Source organism: Astatotilapia calliptera, chromosome 11 (genome assembly GCF_900246225.1).
Source record: "Astatotilapia calliptera chromosome 11, fAstCal1.2, whole genome shotgun sequence".
Classification (NCBI taxonomy): Eukaryota; Metazoa; Chordata; class Actinopteri; order Cichliformes; family Cichlidae; genus Astatotilapia; species Astatotilapia calliptera.
In genome coordinates this window covers 2,659,786-2,677,413 of record NC_039312.1, presented here as the reverse complement: position 1 = coordinate 2,677,413, position 17,628 = coordinate 2,659,786, and the positions used below count along the sequence as shown (strand labels likewise).

The following is a 17,628-nucleotide window of genomic DNA, read 5'->3' as shown; positions in this document are numbered from 1 at the left end:
CGGAATACTGGACCAGCTCTTTATCCTCTCCAGGATACTTGAGGGTGCATGGGAGTTTGCCCAACCAGTCTACATGTGTTTTGTGGACTTGGAGAAGGCATTCGACCGTGTCTCTCGGGGTGTCCTGTGGGAGGTGTTGCGGGAGTATGGGGTGTCTGGCCCATTGCTACGGGCCATTCGATCCCTATACAACCGATGCAAGAGCTTGGTTCGCATTGCCGGCAATAAGTCGGACTCGTTCCCGGTGGGTGATGGGCTCCACCAGGGCTGCCCTTTGTCTCCGGTTCTGTTCATAATTTTTATGGACAGGATTTCTAGGCGCAGCCAAGTGGCGGAGGGCTTTCGCTTTGGTGGCCTCAGAATCTCATCTCTGATTTTTGCGGATGATATGGTTCTGTTGGCTTCATCAGGTGAGGGCCTCCAGCTCGCACTGGAACGGTTCGCAGCCGAGTGTGAAGCAGCGGGAATGAGGATCAGCACCTCCAAATCTGAGGCCATGGTTCTCAGCCGGAAAAGGGTGGAGTGCCCACTCCGGGTCGGGGATGAGTTCCTGCCCCAAGTGGAGGAGTTCAAGTATCTCGGGGTCTTGTTCGCGAGTGATGGGAGAAGGGAGCCGGAGATCGACAGACGGATTGGGGCTGCAGCTGCAGTAATGCGGACGCTGCACCGGTCCGTCGTGGTGAAGAGGGAGCTGAGTGTAAAAGCGAAGCTCTCAATTTACCGGTCGATCTACGTCCCTACCCTCACCTATGGCCACGAGCTGTGGGTAGTGACCGAAAGAACGAGATCGCGGATACAAGCGGCAGAAATGAGCTTCCTCCGAAGGGTGGCTGGCCTCTCCCTTAGAGATAGGGTGAGAAGTTCAGCCATCCGGGAGGGGCTCAGAGTAGAGCACCTGCTGCTCCACATCGAAAGGAGCCAGCTGAGGTGGTTCGGGCATCTGACAAGGATGCCCCCTGGGCGCCTCCTGGGTGAGGTGTTCCAGGCATGTCCCACCGGGAGGAGGCCCCGGGGCAGACCCAGGACACTCTGGAGAGATTATATCTCTCGGCTGGCCTGGGAACGCCTTGGTATTCCCCCGGATAAGCTGGAGGAGGTGGCTGGGGAGAGGGAGGTCTGGGCCTCTTTGCTTAGGCTGCTGCCCCCGCGACACGGCCCCGGATAAAGCGGATGAAGATGGATGGATGGAATTTCTATGGTTCTGCTCTCCAGCAATAAAGCTGTGAATTTTGAGTTCATTCCTGCCTCTGTGAGTTTGCGATTGGGTCCTCATTCAGCCTGCACACAGCCGAATCATGACAGAAGAACGCGACCATGACATGGACCCAGCAGCTCACAATCCCTCCACCGAGCTCTGGGCGGATTTAATTTATACGGTAGACCTGACGGTTATATCATTGCCAAGAGCGGGCCGCGCTGCCAGTTCCAGAATACCAGGAGTTGTTAGCCACTCGCTTACAGAGGATGGTTTCCGGACTCCCCTGGCTATTCGGCGCGCTACACCCCCTCATTCAGGACTTCCTCGTCTCCACGGTACATATCCGCCCGGAGCTGCCGCTCCAGTATGAAGGGTCGAGGATGTTCAGCCCGGTCCGCTGGAGGATTCGCGGCCCGGCTCGTCTCCTCCCCCTTCCCGGAGAAAACGGTGTTCACGTCGCCAGCGTTCCCGTACAGCTGAGCAGGCTTCACCCGTGGGTGAGAGTGACTGTGCGTCACTCTCTCAGCCCAAGTTTTCTGATCCTGGACTTCATGACTTATGCACTACTGTGAGTAACTCTGTTTTGCCCGCCATTGTGTTGCCTGAATCGGATAACTCCGCCACTGTGTGTTTGGACTCTAGAGACACTATACAGCGAGGCACCTCAGTGTCAGATTATTCACCAGTTGCTCTCGCTAGTAATCTTTGTGTTTTGGGGCCCTCAGATTTTTGTAATGCTCGCAGTGTTTACTCTGAGTTAGCCAGTATGAATGTTTCACCTGTGGAGTTAGCCCAACCAAAGACTGTCAGCCTACACCAGACTCACCTACATACTGCTACCAGCATGGTAGACCCGCAGAATTGTTTTAATCAGCCTGTTTTGTCTTTAGACATTTCTGATATTTCTCAGCCAACTCCTCAACCAGCCATTGCTTTCTCAGCTCCTCAAAGAGTTACTGAGAATGAGACCTGTGTTGCTGAGCAAGCCAACTTAATGTCTACGCCTAGCTTTCTGCCTGAGCCAGGTGACACAGAGACTATTAGCTATTCCTCTGCTATGAACAGTTTAATCTTTAAACCAGCTCTTGTATCTGTGACTCCCAGTGTTGCTCCTTCAGTTTCTCAGGCTGTGGTTTTTTCTGTGCCACAACTTGAAAGTGCTAACTCAGACGCTACCTGTGTAACCTCACCTTCTCTCGTGCCTGCTAAGCAGGAGACTGTTTCTGCTTTTCCTCGTGGACTCCTTGAAACTGTGTATTCAATGCCTGCTAAGGTCAAGAGCCTGCTATTCAAAGACTGGCAACATTTTTTAGTTTGAGCACTGCAGAGCTGGTTGCACAGGTTAACTTTTCTGTTCCCCGGTCATGTCAGTTTAACTCTGTGCGCCATGCTTTTCGGCCAAGTTTCATGGACTCTGTGTGTACTACATCTCGGGCTACATCCTGTACGACTGTGTGTAGTGTTGTTTCACATCCGGGTTATCCAGACGCTGCTTGTGTGAGTTCTCCAGTACCTGTGGCTGCTCCTAAACTCACTCTTTCTAAGACTGCTAATCATGACATGGACAACTTAAGCACAGCAGAGTTGCTAGAACCAGCCCACCATAAGTTGTGGTTTGCTGAAACTGTGTTTGGCACCATTAACCTTGTTTACCCAGTGACTGTTATCGCTTTTGTGCTTCGCTCTCCACCTCCAGTTCCTGTAACCAGGGCAGCGCGGGCCCAGCTTTCCCCTGCTCCCGTATCAGTTCCTCGGGAGAGGGTGGCTGAGGTCCAGCTGGTCCCTGCTTCTGTCCCCAGCCTGGCAGAGGCTCCGTTCATCCCGGCACCCGTACCTGCTCCTCAGGTGGGGTTGATGGACACCCAGCCATTGCCTGTGCCTGTTCCGGCTCCCCGGGTGAGGTCAACTGTGACCCTGCTGGCTCCTGCACCCGTCTCAGTTCCTCGGGTGGGAGCGGCAGAGGTCCAGCTAGCTCCTGCACCCACACCGGCCCCCAGGGTAAAGGCAGCCAGCACCAAGCTTGTCCCTGCACCTGTATCTGTTCCTCGGGTGTGGATGGCTGGAGTTCGGCCAGACCCGGTACCAGTTCCTGCTCCCCGGAGGAGAGCAGCTAAGAGTCAGTCACCTGCTCAATCACCAGTTCAACTACCTGCTGTTCCACTATCACTACAACCACAACTACAACTTGCACTTCTGTCCATAGCACAGTCATTAGCTCAGTTATCAGCCCAGTTCACTGTTTGGTCACCAGCTCAGTCTCTAGTTCAGTTAGCTCAGTCACCAGCCGAGTTAATAGCTCAGCAACCCGTTCAGACACTGCCAACCTCAGCTGGAAGTCTTTGTGAGCTTTCTCCGCCAGCTGAGGACTGCGTGGTGTTGACAAACTTTGGACAGACTGTTTGCCCTGCACAGCCCCAGCCGTTGCATCCCAAGCCGACTGCGTGCCCTGTGCAGCTACAGTTAGCGTCCCCTCAGCCAGAAGTCTCTGCATCTGTTCTCGCTGGGGGTTCAGGCGAACCTCTGCAGGCTCTCCTCGTCTCCGCTGGGGGTTCAGGGGAACCTCTCCAGCCTCTCCTCGTCTCCGCTGGGGGTTCAGGGGAACCTCTCCGACCTCTCCTCGTCTCCGCTGGGGGTTCAGGGGAACCTCTCTGGCCTCTCCTAGTCTCCGCTGGGGGTTCAGGGGAACCTCTCCGGCCTCTTCTAGTCTCCGCTGGGGGTTCAGGGGAACCTCTCCGGCCTCTCCTCGTCTCCGCTGGGGGTTCAGGGGAACCTCTCCGGCACCTCCTCGTCTCCGCTGGCGGCTCTGGTCAGCCCGGCCAGTACCTCCTCATCTCTGCTGGTGGCTCTGGTCAGCCCGGCCAGCACCTCCTCGTCTCCACTGGAGGGTCCGAGGGGCCCGTTCAGCCACCTGTCTCTGCTGGAGGGTCTGAGGGGCCCGTTTAGCCACCTGTCTCTGCTGGAGGGTCCGAGGGGCCCGTTCAGCCACCAGCTGCTCCACCAGCGGACTCATCCACGTTTGAAGCAGCCGTGTCTCCGCCCACGCCGTCGCCTGGTCCGGCTTCGGCTTCATCCGAGTCTTCATCCTCGTCTGGTCCCGCCTCGGCCTCTGCCTCTGCTACGCCTGGTCCAGCCCCCGCTTCACCTGGTCCGGCTCCGTCATCGCCTTCGCCTGGTCCGGCTCCGTCGCCTGTGGCTGCCACGCCACCGTCTGGTCCTGCGCCCACCAAGCCTCAACCAGTACGCCCGACGCTCTGTAGCCGCCGCCGTCTTCCACACGGCCAGCCTCCGGACCCGCTCTGCCGCCGCCGTCTTCCACGCGGCCGGCCTCCGGATCTGTTCTGCCGCCACTGCCACTTTTCACGTGGCCGGCCCCCGGAACAGCTGAACTATGAACGTTTGTGCTGTCGCTCCCCGGGTTGACCTTCTGACCTCTTTGGACATTTGCCTCCCTGTTTTGAACTGTTTTTGTGTCTTTGTGGACTCAGTTTTGGTTCATGCTCCTCGTCTTTTGTTTGGTTTCATTCCCTCCGTCCTGGTCCCCCGCCTCCCGCCCTGGGTGGGTTGTTTTCTGTTTGTCTTGTGTTTTGGTTCTCGGGTTTGGGCTGCCCTTGAGGGGGGGGGGTGATGTCATGGTCCTGGGCCATGTTGGCCCAGTATTCTTAGCTTTTGTGTGTTTTGTATTTTGTTCCCTATTTATGCCTTGGTTCCTAGGTTATTTAGTTAAGATGTTCCTTATTTGGTTACCTCCTGTGTGCCCCTGTGTATCTGTGAGCCCTCGTCTCTCCTTGTGTTTTATTCCATGTTTTCCCCAGCCCGTTATGTCTGTGTTCTCCCCGTGCTCTCTCTTCCTGTCTGAACCTCCGTGTACTTCCTGTTTTACTTTGACAGTCTCTCGTCAGTATGCGTCATGTTGTGTTCACTCCTGCCCTGTCTCGTTATGGTTATCTGTGTCAGCTATGTTCCCCGTGTGTTCCCACTTCCCTGGTTAACCCTCTGTGTATTTATGTCTGCGTCTCCCTCAGTTCGGTGTCGCGTTCTCCCTCATCCATGGCCGTGTGTTTCTCTGTGTGTTACGTTATAGTTTCCCGGTTTAATTTCTATGGTTCTGCTCTCCAGCAATAAAGCTGTGAATTTTGAGTTCATTCCTGCCTCTGTGAGTTTGCGATTGGGTCCTCATTCAGCCTGCACACAGCCGAATCATGACACTAACACTGGAATATTTCTAACATTTTCAGTTATTTTCCAGTGTTAGAAAATCAGCACTGCTCAGTGTTAGCCATTGTTAATCTTCAAAACTGACTAGGTCACTTTTAAACATATAACACTGTCAAAAGTGTTAATTTAACACTCAACAGTGTTGTATTTAACACTCAGAGGTGTGGACCCATATAGACACTCTCGTGTTAATTTAACACTGGAGATTTTGCTGTGCATGCTGTTCGCTTCAGCATGCAGGCTGCATGGTCCTGCGTGCCGGCTGTCTGCCCAGCTGCCTCTAAGCCAGGGGCGGAGCGTGGGGGTGGCTTACTGGGCTTAAGCCCGGGTTGTTTTGTCAGAAGCCCGGGGTCTTTTGGAGTGTAATTTTTTCATAGTTAGATGCCTGGCTGACAACTGTATAAAACAAAAACTACACACAATATTCGAAGCACATAGTGCACACTGTGGGAATTTACGACTGTGCGTGAATCCCCCCTGATATTGGTATGATCCGAGCTCAGGCACTAAGCGACTGAGCGAGGGGGCGGGGCAGCTGCCGCCTGTGAATGCGCTGTTGGAGAAACGGAGCCAGCCATGCTAAGGAGAGTTTAAGTTTGAGCAGGTACCAAAGCAAATCATTCGTACCGTACAAATAATGTAAATATGACGGTGCATCACGAAAGATTGATATCAAACTGATCACTTGACCCATGTTACGTTACTTGCTCTGCAAGTTTTTACACAGCTGAATAAACGTCAAACAGAAAATGATTAAACAGAGTTTACGTCAGCGCCCGGTTATATTTTAGATAGCAAGGAGCAGACAGCAGAGTTTCACTCCACCGAGGGAGCTCGTGACGTATTACCCGGCTTTCTTTAGACCGCGAAGGCCGGGTCCTCAGGTGGAAGCAGCCTCTGAATTTGGACACCCCCGCTGTTTCTGGGCCGGCCAATAATAACAGTGACATTTAACGTATTTTATCCGATAAATAAACCCTGTAAAATTTATTTTATCCGCACATCACTAGTTGCTACTATTTACCTTATTGGACAACAGTACACAACCATTTAAGGTCTTCCACGGGTGGTCAACGGGCTGACACGGGCTGTACGCCAAAGCCAATTTGAGATGAGCTCAGGAAAATCTTTCATTGCCAGTGCAGAAAAAGGGATAATAAAGAGATGGGGGAGCATTTGCACTTGAGGAAGAATCATCTAAGGAGGACCAAGATGTCCAAGTTGTGAGAAGTGAAGTCTGTACTTTAACCTACTAAGACCCGAACTCTTTCATGGCATGCATTTTTAATTTGTCTTTGCTATTTGGGCTGAGTGGGACCTGATGAATGTAAAAACAAAGAATTACCTGATTTTTTATTTATTTCCTTTTTGAGAAAAGTGAGATCGACATATGAGGACATTCGTTTTAAATTTTGATAGAAAAGTATAATGTCCTCGTAAGCAGATATCAAGCTGTTGTAGAGCAAAATTTAGTATGTTGGTCTAGACAATCTAAATTGTGATGTCCACATATGTGGACGCCAGGTCCTAGGAGGTTAAAGAGGCCACAGTCTCTAAAAAGGATGATCCTCTTAAATCAGACCTGAGCATACTACGGCCCGCGGGCCACATCTGTCACGGTCCTGGGTCAGTGACCCAGTGTTTTGAGTTTCTTGTGCCTCTGAGTTTTCTGTATTATGTTCTTAGTTCTCTTTGTTGTCCCAGCTTGTTCTTTAGTGTAGTGTCTTAGCTTGGTTTTCTTGTATTCTGTTTAGTTCTGAGTATTTGGTAGCTGCCCTCTGTGTTTCTTAGTTGCTCTGTCTCCTCTAGTCTAGTTTGCATCTGTGCTAATTCCTGTTTTACTTTGAAGGTCTGTGTCTCATGTGAGTGTATCCTACTTTGCTCCCTTGTCTCGTCAGTTCTGATTTCTCCCAGCTGTGCTCTCCTTCTGTGTCTCATTCCCCTCATTACTTCCCATTGTATTTAAACCCTGTGTTTCTCTGAGTCAGTGCCGCGTCGTCCCTCATGCTGTGTGGATCTCCCTGTGAGTTTTAGTTCATTGTTTCCTAGCTTAGCTTACTTTGTATGCTCGTTTTTCTGTGACCAGCAAATAAATCTGTGATTTTGAGTTCATCCCCTGAGTCTGAGTCCTGCACTTTGAGTCCTCATCTGCTGCCTGCCACACAGCGTTTCATGACAACATCCAGCCCTTTGTGCGTCCCTTTCCGGCCTGCGTGAGTCCAATAATAAATTACAACTAGATAGATTATTGAAATATCTGTAGTGCAGGTGCGAGCTTTGAGTAAAGGTGAACAGCAATAAATAATGTTACACTCAACATGTCAGCACACGCCAAGAAAAGAAAAGTTGATAACAAATGTTTTTTTAACAAGACATGGGCTGCCAAGTACTTGTTCACAGAAGTTAAAGGTAAAGCTGTGTGCTTGATCTGTGGTACACAGGTCGCTGTTTTAAAAGACTACAATTTGAATCGCCACTACACAACCAAACATGAGGATGAATACAGAAATCAGTCTGAAAAAGAGTGCACAATGGTGTCTGATGCTTGCTAGCAAAACTGCAAACCCGACAAGGACTTTTTACCAAACTTCACACCACTAGAGAAGCAGCCGTTCGAACAAGTTATCTAATTTCTCACAAAATTGCAAGGAAAAGTAAGGCATTTTCTACAGAGAGTTTGTTGGACTTGGTTGCACTGATATGCCTGGAGAAAAAGGACGCGTTTGAGAACGTCTCACTCTCCTGACGAGGCGGGTTGAGGACATCACTGGGTGCTTGGAGCTTCAGCTGAGGAACAGAGCTGCAGACTTTGAATGTTTTTCTCTGGCTTTGGATGACAGCTGCGATGTGCGTGATGCCGCCCAGCTTCTCATCGTCTTACGTGAAATAACTGCAGACTTTCAAGTGACGGAGGAGCTGGCAGTCATGAAGTCAATGAAAGGGACAACCACCGGCAATGACTTATTCACAGAGGTAAATGCATGTTTGGACAAATTAGGACTGAAATGGGACAAACTGGCAGGTGTAACAACAGATGGTTGTCCAAAGCTGACTGGGAAAAATGTAGGACTTTAAAAGAGAATGCAGGATAAAGTGACAGAAATTAATCCTGTGCAGAAATTTTTTTTTTTTTTTTTTCAAGTCAAAGTCAACTTTATTTGTCAATTCTGCCACATGTACAGGACATACAGAGAATAGAAATTTCGTTACTCTCAAACCCTAGATGAAATAGCAATGAACATTTAAATATAAGAGAGTGATTAAAAAATGCACATAAAATTAAATAATTAAAAAGTAAAAATTTAAATAAATACAATACAAATTAACAAGAAAGCTATACAATATACAATATACAGTATTCAGGTAAGGGTAAATGACATTGAGTGTAAACCAGGCAGAGTAGCGCAAATTGGCAAATAGTGCAAATGGAGATTTAGTAATGTACAGTAATAGATAGTATAACAACAAAGTCTTATGAGGTAGTGGCAGTCCAATGCTCCACAAAGTGACTGGTAACTGGTGCAGGCCAGTGAGTGAGTCAGAGTGTGTGTGTGTGTGTGTGTGTGTGTGTGTGTACATTATTATTGTACTTTATTGAGCCCCGTGGGGAAATTGCTCTCTGCATTTAACCCATTCACTCAGTGAAGCAGTGGGCAGCCATTGGGCGCCCGGGGAGCAGTGTGTAGGGACGGTACCTTGCTCAGGGGTACCTCAGGGTAGCTGTTAAGGGGAATCGAACCCCCGACCTGTGTGTGTGTGTGTGTGTGTGTGTGTGTGTGTGTGTGTGTGTGTGTGTGTGTGTGTGTGTGTGTGTGTGTGAGTGCGTCTATGTGGTATGGATTGACATTTGACCTGCGCTGTACCTGGGCTCCGGGGACATTTCGACTTTTTGCTGTGTATTCATGTGTCCCCCTAAAACATGACTTGTAAATGCATTTTTAAGTGTCTAAATAATAATTTTTTCTACTTCTTATGAGGTCATTATTTATCTTTTGACCTGTATTTGCTTAAACTGTAGTGTAAATTCATTTATTAAACTATAATTAAAAGATTTTCTGATTTTCTTAAAAGTCCACCTATACCCCCTCACCTGATTTTTGTGTATTCCAGTGTATTGCACAGCGACGTTTCGAGTTAGAGTGGATGTGTGTAGGTACTGCAATTTAATACACATTTTCAATACACACGGCCGGAAGTCATTGTGATTGGTAGGCTATATATATAGGCGGTACCTACAGGAAACGGCGCCACAACTTTCGCGCGCGTGCCCTTTAACAAGTGTATGTCGACGGCAATACGAAGACGGATTAAAAACACAAAGGTAAGCCTTTTTTAATGTAAAATGCACCATGACTTTAATACTATATGAAATTATAGGTGCACAGGCCTATATTAAACTGGTTTAATTTATGCTTTATGGACTGTTAGTGAGTCTTTGAAGAAGTAAAACGGCCCCAGCGTTTGTCATTGAGTAAATAAAATAGGGCTGACGACTAACCGCGTCAACGCGATAAAGCGGGCTAACCCGTGTTAGGATTTACTCGGTGTTAAAGCATTATTGTGGCTTAAACGTGTTAATGCCGACATCGCGACTAACGCGATTAACAATTAAACCAGCGCAGTCTGAGTCAAAATCCCTGATGTCGCTGTTAGCTAATTTCGGGCAGTTTGTCCAATGTCTGTCCATTCTGCTGACAGCCCTAAAATAAAAGCAAGGGTATAAGTGTATTTAGTCGTGTATTTATTTATATGCCTGAAGAAAAAACTTCTTACAGTTTTGATGCCTAAGCTTTCTCAGTACTTGTATCACTCTCTGCAGTCGCCATTACAGAAATGTCACATGTCGCCATTTTGAGTACTAGGCCTTTAACATTTTAAAAGAAGGCATAAATTAGCACTATGAATAAGTCAGCTGTGTTTATGCTGTAAACTACACTACTGCTAGTTCTGCTACTACTGATGATGATGACAATGATGACGATAATCGTAATACTTTATATGCTTTGGTAATACAGCCAATCAAATCGTACAGGAGAACATGCGAAGGAGACGCATTCCTCCACGGGAGGATGCAGTCTGTCATGTTTCTGCTGGAAGGGACAAACTGGGACTTGATATCCACTACATAAATGCCTTCAAAGGTAAGTTGGTCTTTAGTTTGGATTAGATTTGGAGTTTGTCACTTTGTCTTTTGTCACTCACTTGGTATGCCTCTGCAATTCAGGTCGGGGCATTTTCACGACTGTTCCATTCCAAAAAGGAGACTTTCTTTTGGAATACAGAGGTAAACTCATAACAAAAGAAGAATGTGAGCGGAGACACAGAGTTTATCATGACAGCCTGAAGGTGTTCATGTTTGAATTCAAGTTTGATGGAAAACTCTGGTGGTGCGTATTATATCAGTGTAGTTTGATTAAGATTAAATTACACATTGCTTTTGATTTATGAAAAAAAAGCTTCCTAACTAGTTAAGCTAATACTTTTTTGCCTAACCCCACAGTGTGGATGCATCTCAAGAAGATGGGTCATTAGGCAGACTTGTCAACGACAACCACATCAGTCCAAGTGCTAAGATGAAAATATTAAATATCAATGGAAAGCCCCATCTATGCTTATTTGCAAGCAGAGACATAAGTCCAGGCGAAGAAATAGACTATAATTATGGTGACTCGGATTGGCTCTGGAGATGCAAGGTATTTCTACAATTGTACTTTTTGGAACTGATAAATTGCATACCCTAAGCCATTTTTACATTTGTACCTACTCAAATTGGCTTAACGTGACTTACGGCATCTAGTTTTTCACTGAAATTGAGTATCACCTACTGTGCCTGGGGTAACTATAGCAATGCAGCCGAGCATCCAGTGATATAAATGCCACAGCAAGCATGGACGTCAAGGTGACAAAATGCCTGCTGCTCAGTCTATACTTTAGTGTTCAATTCAGGGATCACGCTGTTAATTTTGGTCGCTATTTCAAACATTTCAGAGTTTCAAAAATGATGGCTTGGATTTTCACGAAGGAGGCGCACTCATAACTTATCGAGTGACACCATTGACCAGCCACCTGGTGGCATTCAGTCTATGTCAAATTTTCTGATCACTTTGGATCACTTGGAACCTTGGTGCAGTAGTTACTGAAAAACTACATGGTACTATAACCTACTGGAAAAACAGGGGTAGGTACTAATGGAAAACAGGCAATTGTGATGGCTGCCACATCAAAGCCCTCTAAAAGCACTAAAAAAATATCAGCAGGTATGCAGAAATAAAAAATGGCTTTCGGTTTCTAAATTTTAACAGTGATTGATGTTTAATGTGATTCTACACAGCAAAATCTCCAGTGTTAAATTAACACTGGAGAGTGTCTATAAGGGTCCACACCTCTGAGTGTTAAATACAACACTGTTGAGTGTTAAATTAACACTTTTGACAGTGTTATATGTTTAAAAGTAACCTAGTCAGTTTTGAAGATTAACAATGGCTAACACTGAGCAGTGCTGATTTTCTAACACTGGAAAATAACTCAAAATGTTAGAAATATTCCAGTGTTAGAAAATCAGCACTGCTCAGTGTTAGTCTTTGTTAATCTTCAAAACTGACTAGGTTACTTTTAAACATATAACACTGTCAAAAGTGTTAATTCAACACTCAACAGTGTTGTGTGGACCCATATAGACACTCTCTAGTGTTAATTTAACACTGGAGATTTTGCTGTGTAGCCTCTTTAGTTAGATTCATTTTAAATTTTGTCCCTTGAAGATAAATGGGCCCTAGTGACAGTTCGTTGCTGCTACAGGTGATTGTTTTACTCCTTTAGCAATGGCTTAAAAAATAAAGAAATCACACTGACTATTTGTCTCTTAATCATAGGGCCTTAAATTCTCTATACATGACAGTGAATATTTTAAAGACAATAGCTTGAAACTTATCTTTCTCATACAGTTTATTTAATGTTTCAAAATCCTCTTCAAAAATGCACTGTATATTCATTTTCTATCTGTTACACACGAAGACGGAGACCAGCCAGATTCAGAAGACTGTGAGCTGCCTAAAGCCGCAACCAAACAGCTTTCCAAACAATGATCTGGACCTGAAACATCCAGAGCCTGAAAGGGTAAATATAATCCAGTGTACCACTTAATGAACTAATAATTTAATCTATCATCATTCTTTATGGATGCTGTGTGTGTGTGTGTTTGGCAGTCACCTGGGTGTGATGTGATTTACATGGACCGTGGCTTGTAGGTCCTTTTCATTGTTTCAAAGTGCAAGTCTGGATAACATCTGAGTGTGTGTGTGTGTGTGTTAACCACCCAAATGTGACTTAGGAGGACCACACTGTTATTGGGGGACTCCGTCAAAGTTTGCTTCATGGTGACATCACTCTGGTTTTAGGAGGGGTCTTCTCGTATGTCTTGACAGTTTGACCTACAGCATGCAGAACTGACTGCATGTGCTTTGTTTCTATGTTGAAATTTTTTGAAACTCAGGCTTGAACATTAAGATAGATAGTACTATACAACTTCTTAACTTGTTTTAGGCACTTTTTACTGCTTTAGTGCATGGGCTCTCTCTGGCTGTGTACTCTGGCTTCTTCCCACAGTCCAAAGATGTAGCTTATGGGGTTAGGTTAACTGGTGATTCAAAACTGCCCTTTGGTGTGAATGCAAATGCTTGTCCTTCCATGTTAGACTGGTGATCTGTCCAGGTTGTACTGCCCTATGGTAGCTGGTATAGGCCCCAAAACTGCTACCCCACAATCCTGATAAGGATAAGTGGAAGAGGATGGATGATTGCAAAGGAATCAGTTGTTAATTATTGTAGCCAGTATTTTTTTCAGAAGAAAACATTTCTTGAGTGGAAAGCCCCCCCCCCCCCCCCCCCCACACACACACACACACACACATGCAAATTAAAAACAGAAGCACAGGCCTGCCCAGTACAGTTGCAAGAAGAGCACTTGGTCTAATCTTTGTGCCATCTTTTCTTTGTTGCAGGATCTTGATGAAGAAATGCCTCAGCAAGGCTCAGAAGCCATGCATTCTTCTTCAGTGCAAGATTTTGAAGAGGTAACATTGACCTAGGACAGATTTTAATGAATGTTTCTCATGCACGATGTGTACCTTACGCTATTTGCCGATAGTGAAATGGTTTATTCATCCTCTTGAGTGATGCATTTTTAGTAACTGTCAGATTACTGTTCTTTTGTCTTCATTCTCTATCTGTTACACACGAAGACTGAGACCAGCCAGATTCAGAAGACTGTGAGCTGCCTAAAGCCGCAACCAAACAGCTTTCCAAACAATGATCTGGACCTGAAACATCCAGAGCCTGAAAGGGTAAATATAATCCAGTGTACCACTTAATGAACTAATAATTTAATCTATCATCATTCTTTATGGATGCTGTGTGTGTGTGTGTTTGGCTGTCACCTGGGTGTGATGTGATTTACATGGACCGTGGCTTGTAGGTCCTTTTCATTGTTTCAAAGTGCAAGTCTGGATAACATCTGAGTGTGTGTGTGTGTGTGTTAACCACCCAAATGTGACTTAGGAGGACCACACTGTTATTGGGGGACTCCGTCAAAGTTTGCTTCATGGTGACATCACTCTGGTTTTAGGAGGGGTCTTCTCGTATGTCTTGACAGTTTGACCTACAGCATGCAGAACTGACTGCATGTGCTTTGTTTCTATGTTGAAATTTTTTGAAACTCAGGCTTGAACATTAAGATAGATAGTACTATACAACTTCTTAACTTGTTTTAGGCACTTTTTACTGCTTTAGTGCATGGGCTCTCTCTGGCTGTGTACTCTGGCTTCTTCCCACAGTCCAAAGATGTAGCTTATGGGGTTAGGTTAACTGGTGATTCAAAACTGCCCTTTGGTGTGAATGCAAATGCTTGTCCTTCCATGTTAGACTGGTGATCTGTCCAGGTTGTACTGCCCTATGGTAGCTGGTATAGGCCCCAAAACTGCTACCCCACAATCCTGATAAGGATAAGTGGAAGAGGATGGATGATTGCAAAGGAATCAGTTGTTAATTATTGTAGCCAGTATTTTTTTCAGAAGAAAACATTTCTTGAGTGGAAAGCCCCCCCCCCCCCCCCCCCCCCCCCACACACACACACACACACATGCAAATTAAAAACAGAAGCACAGGCCTGCCCAGTACAGTTGCAAGAAGAGCACTTGGTCTAATCTTTGTGCCATCTTTTCTTTGTTGCAGGATCTTGATGAAGAAATGCCTCAGCAAGGCTCAGAAGCCATGCATTCTTCTTCAGTGCAAGATTTTGAAGAGGTAACATTGACCTAGGACAGATTTTAATGAATGTTTCTCATGCACGATGTGTACCTTACGCTATTTGCCGATAGTGAAATGGTCTATTCATCCTCTTGAGTGATGCATTTTTAGTAACTGTCAGATTACTGTTCTTTTGTCTTCATTCTCTATCTGTTACACACGAAGACTGAGACCAGCCAGATTCAGAAGACTGTGAGCTGCCTAAAGCCGCAACCAAACAGCTTTCCAAACAATGATCTGGACCTGAAACATCCAGAGCCTGAAAGGGTAAATATAATCCAGTGTACCACTTAATGAACTAATAATTTAATCTATCATCATTCTTTATGGATGCTGTGTGTGTGTGTGTTTGGCAGTCACCTGGGTGTGATGTGATTTACATGGACGAAGTTTATTAGTTGATATCTGCAACTGAATTGAAAACACCTCACCTTTCCAACTGTCCAAAACAAATAAATGTTGTAATATTTTGCTAACAGTGTCACAATCATCGTCTGGTGTGCACAACAATATCATCTTTGGACAAGTGCATTCAGTGTGTGGGACTGGTTTCCTCCCTCAAGTGGCTTGGCTATAAGTGCAAAGGTGAGACATTTAGTGAATAGGTACATTATATAGTAAAAAGCATTAATGGAGTTCAACAAGTTAAGACTAGCTGAAATGAACACTGCTCCCTTTTTAATTAATGGGTGGTCACGTCTAATTAAAGAAATGTAGTATTACCTCATTGGTGCAGGACCTTGTAAAAATGGTATACTTGGGATTGTCCTCAATTCCCCATTCCATAACATAAACTGCTCAAAATAATAAAGGGAACACTTAAACAATGCGATGTTACTCCAAGTCAGTCACACTTCTGTTATATCAAACTGTTCACTTAGGAAGTAACACTGACAACCAGTTTCACATGCTGTTTTGCAAATAGAGTAGACAACAAGTGGAAATTATAGTCAATTCACCATAATAAAGGACTGGTTCTGCAGGTGGTGACCACAGACCACTTCTCAGCACTTATTCTTTCTGGCTGATGTTATGGTCACTTTTGAATGCTGGCGGTGATTTCATTTTAGTGGTAGCATGAGACAGTCTACAACCCACACAAGTGCCTCAGGTAGTGCAGCTCATCTAGCGTAGCACATCAATGTGAGCTGTGGCAAGAAGGTTTGCTGTGTCTGTTAGTGTAGTGTCCAGAGCATGGAGGTGCTACCTGGATGTGGAGTAGGCCATAGGAGGGCAACAACCCAGCAGCAGGCCTTAAATAGTAAAACTATGTACTATAATTTCCAGTATTTGCTCTGTTTTTTGTCATATCTCGTTGTTAATGTGAGTTTTTTGGGGGGGTTGTATGTGTTTGGTTTTTTTGGTTTTTTTCCCCCACAATTTCTCAGATGAAATTGCATTAAGTGATGCTGAAACAAAGGACAGTGAGAGTGAATCAGATGATGATGACACATCACTCACAATGTCGGCGTGTGGCACCAGTGAGCCTGTACATGCAGTAGCTGATTCCACAAACACAGCGCAGCCCCAAGACACTGTAGATTGTGGTAAGTTACCACTAGCTTGGTTTCTGTGGATAAAATGTTTGTTACAAATATTAAAACTTAATCAAATTGTGTAATCAGCAGATGAAGGACTACTCACAATGCCTGCAGCAAGTGAGACTGCTGCTCCCTCTGAAGGTAAGGGGTGCAGTTGGTTCTCGAAGCTTATTATTGTTTCATCACTTTGCAACATATGGCAAACTGCAGAGTGGTGGCAAAAAGTCACTTGGATGAGTGACAAAATGTTTCTCCCACTGAAAACGCTACGTCCAGATTAACAGAATCAACGTTTTGGGATTTACTTACCTGGATGATTGAGCATGCATCAAGAGACTTTTATTCAACTTTTTATTCAGTCTTTTATTCACAGCGGAACACTAAATGTTGTCTCATTTTAGAAATTTGATAAATTTTCAAACAGAATTTTAGCTCGTTTTGATATTGATGGTAGCAACACATTTCAGAAGTTAGTACAGGGTAGCATCCATTCTTTTAACAAGCAAATGTTTTTTGTTTTTTTTTGTTTGGTTTTTTGTTTGTTTTAACTACTACTACTTTATATATCTTCCAGAGAAAAATGCTGCTCAATCCCACAATTCCCGAAGAGCTCCCAAAAACATGTGGTCCAAGGCTGAGGTTGCTGCAGTGATGAGGCATTTGAAAGACCACATAAACGAAGGGAAACTAGCCACCAAAAATGAATGCAGTCATTGCAAATTGGTAGAAGATCCGGTGTTGGCAGGAAGAACAGTTCAAAACATAAGAGATTTTGTAAGAAACAGAGGATTAACTGCAAAAAGGCAGAAAAAAATGAACTAAAATAACTGTTTAGAGAGCTGTGGTTTTACATCTTGGTCAGATTGCCAATTGTTGTTAACACTGATGTTCTGTTTAAAGAAAAAAAAGTTCTTGTTAAATACAGAAGTAGTTTGTATTTCATAATTTTTACATTTAATTTATTTAGGGTTTTTTTTGACGGGTTATATTTAAAATAAAAAATTATAAATGCATATTTTCTCCCCTTAATATTTACCTTTAAACTATTAAAATTCATTTTAAATGTTTTTAATTTTTCTGTTTTCTATATTTTTATATTTCTGTGGGAAGCGTGGGCATTTTTGTCCATAGATTTCTTTTTTTATTTATGGTTAAAATTAATGTTCAGATCCAAGAACACTAATAAAATGATGTTCCAGTAATCCTGTGTCCTGTCAGATGTGTATTCATGGTAATGATGAGCTATTTAAATATTACATCATTGTCCCTTTAAAGACCCAATATTGCTTTTTTTGGACCTCATAAAACACATTGTTGTCAAGTGGACAATGTCTCCAGAAAACACAATAGAGTCTGGTTGGTGTGTATCAGT

General features: G+C 44.9%; 1 protein-coding gene and 1 long non-coding RNA gene across 4 annotated transcripts; both read left to right on the top strand.

The window, feature by feature from the left end:
* Positions 1 to 12,116: 12,116 nt before the first annotated feature.
* Positions 12,117 to 17,233, top strand: LOC113032502 (uncharacterized). Of its 3 annotated transcripts, none has more exons than XM_026185451.1 (5): positions 12,117 to 12,529; positions 15,195 to 15,300; positions 16,104 to 16,262; positions 16,344 to 16,397; positions 16,831 to 17,233. In XM_026185451.1, exons 1-5 carry the CDS (start codon positions 12,389 to 12,391, stop codon positions 17,076 to 17,078), a joined length of 708 nt encoding a protein of 235 aa, XP_026041236.1. In that variant the 5' UTR covers positions 12,117 to 12,388; the 3' UTR covers positions 17,079 to 17,233. The 3 variants fall into 3 exon arrangements, 2 of the variants coding, with proteins under 2 accessions (XP_026041236.1, XP_026041235.1); XM_026185450.1 differs by having other exon boundaries at positions 16,341 to 16,397; XR_003273888.1 differs by lacking the exon at positions 12,117 to 12,529 and adding an exon at positions 14,972 to 14,982 and having other exon boundaries at positions 16,341 to 16,397.
* Positions 13,724 to 14,910, top strand: LOC113032503 (uncharacterized). The gene is made up of 3 exons (XR_003273889.1): positions 13,724 to 13,754; positions 14,641 to 14,712; positions 14,881 to 14,910. It is a non-coding gene; the product is annotated as an uncharacterized LOC113032503 (long non-coding RNA).
* Positions 17,234 to 17,628: the final 395 nt, after the last annotated feature.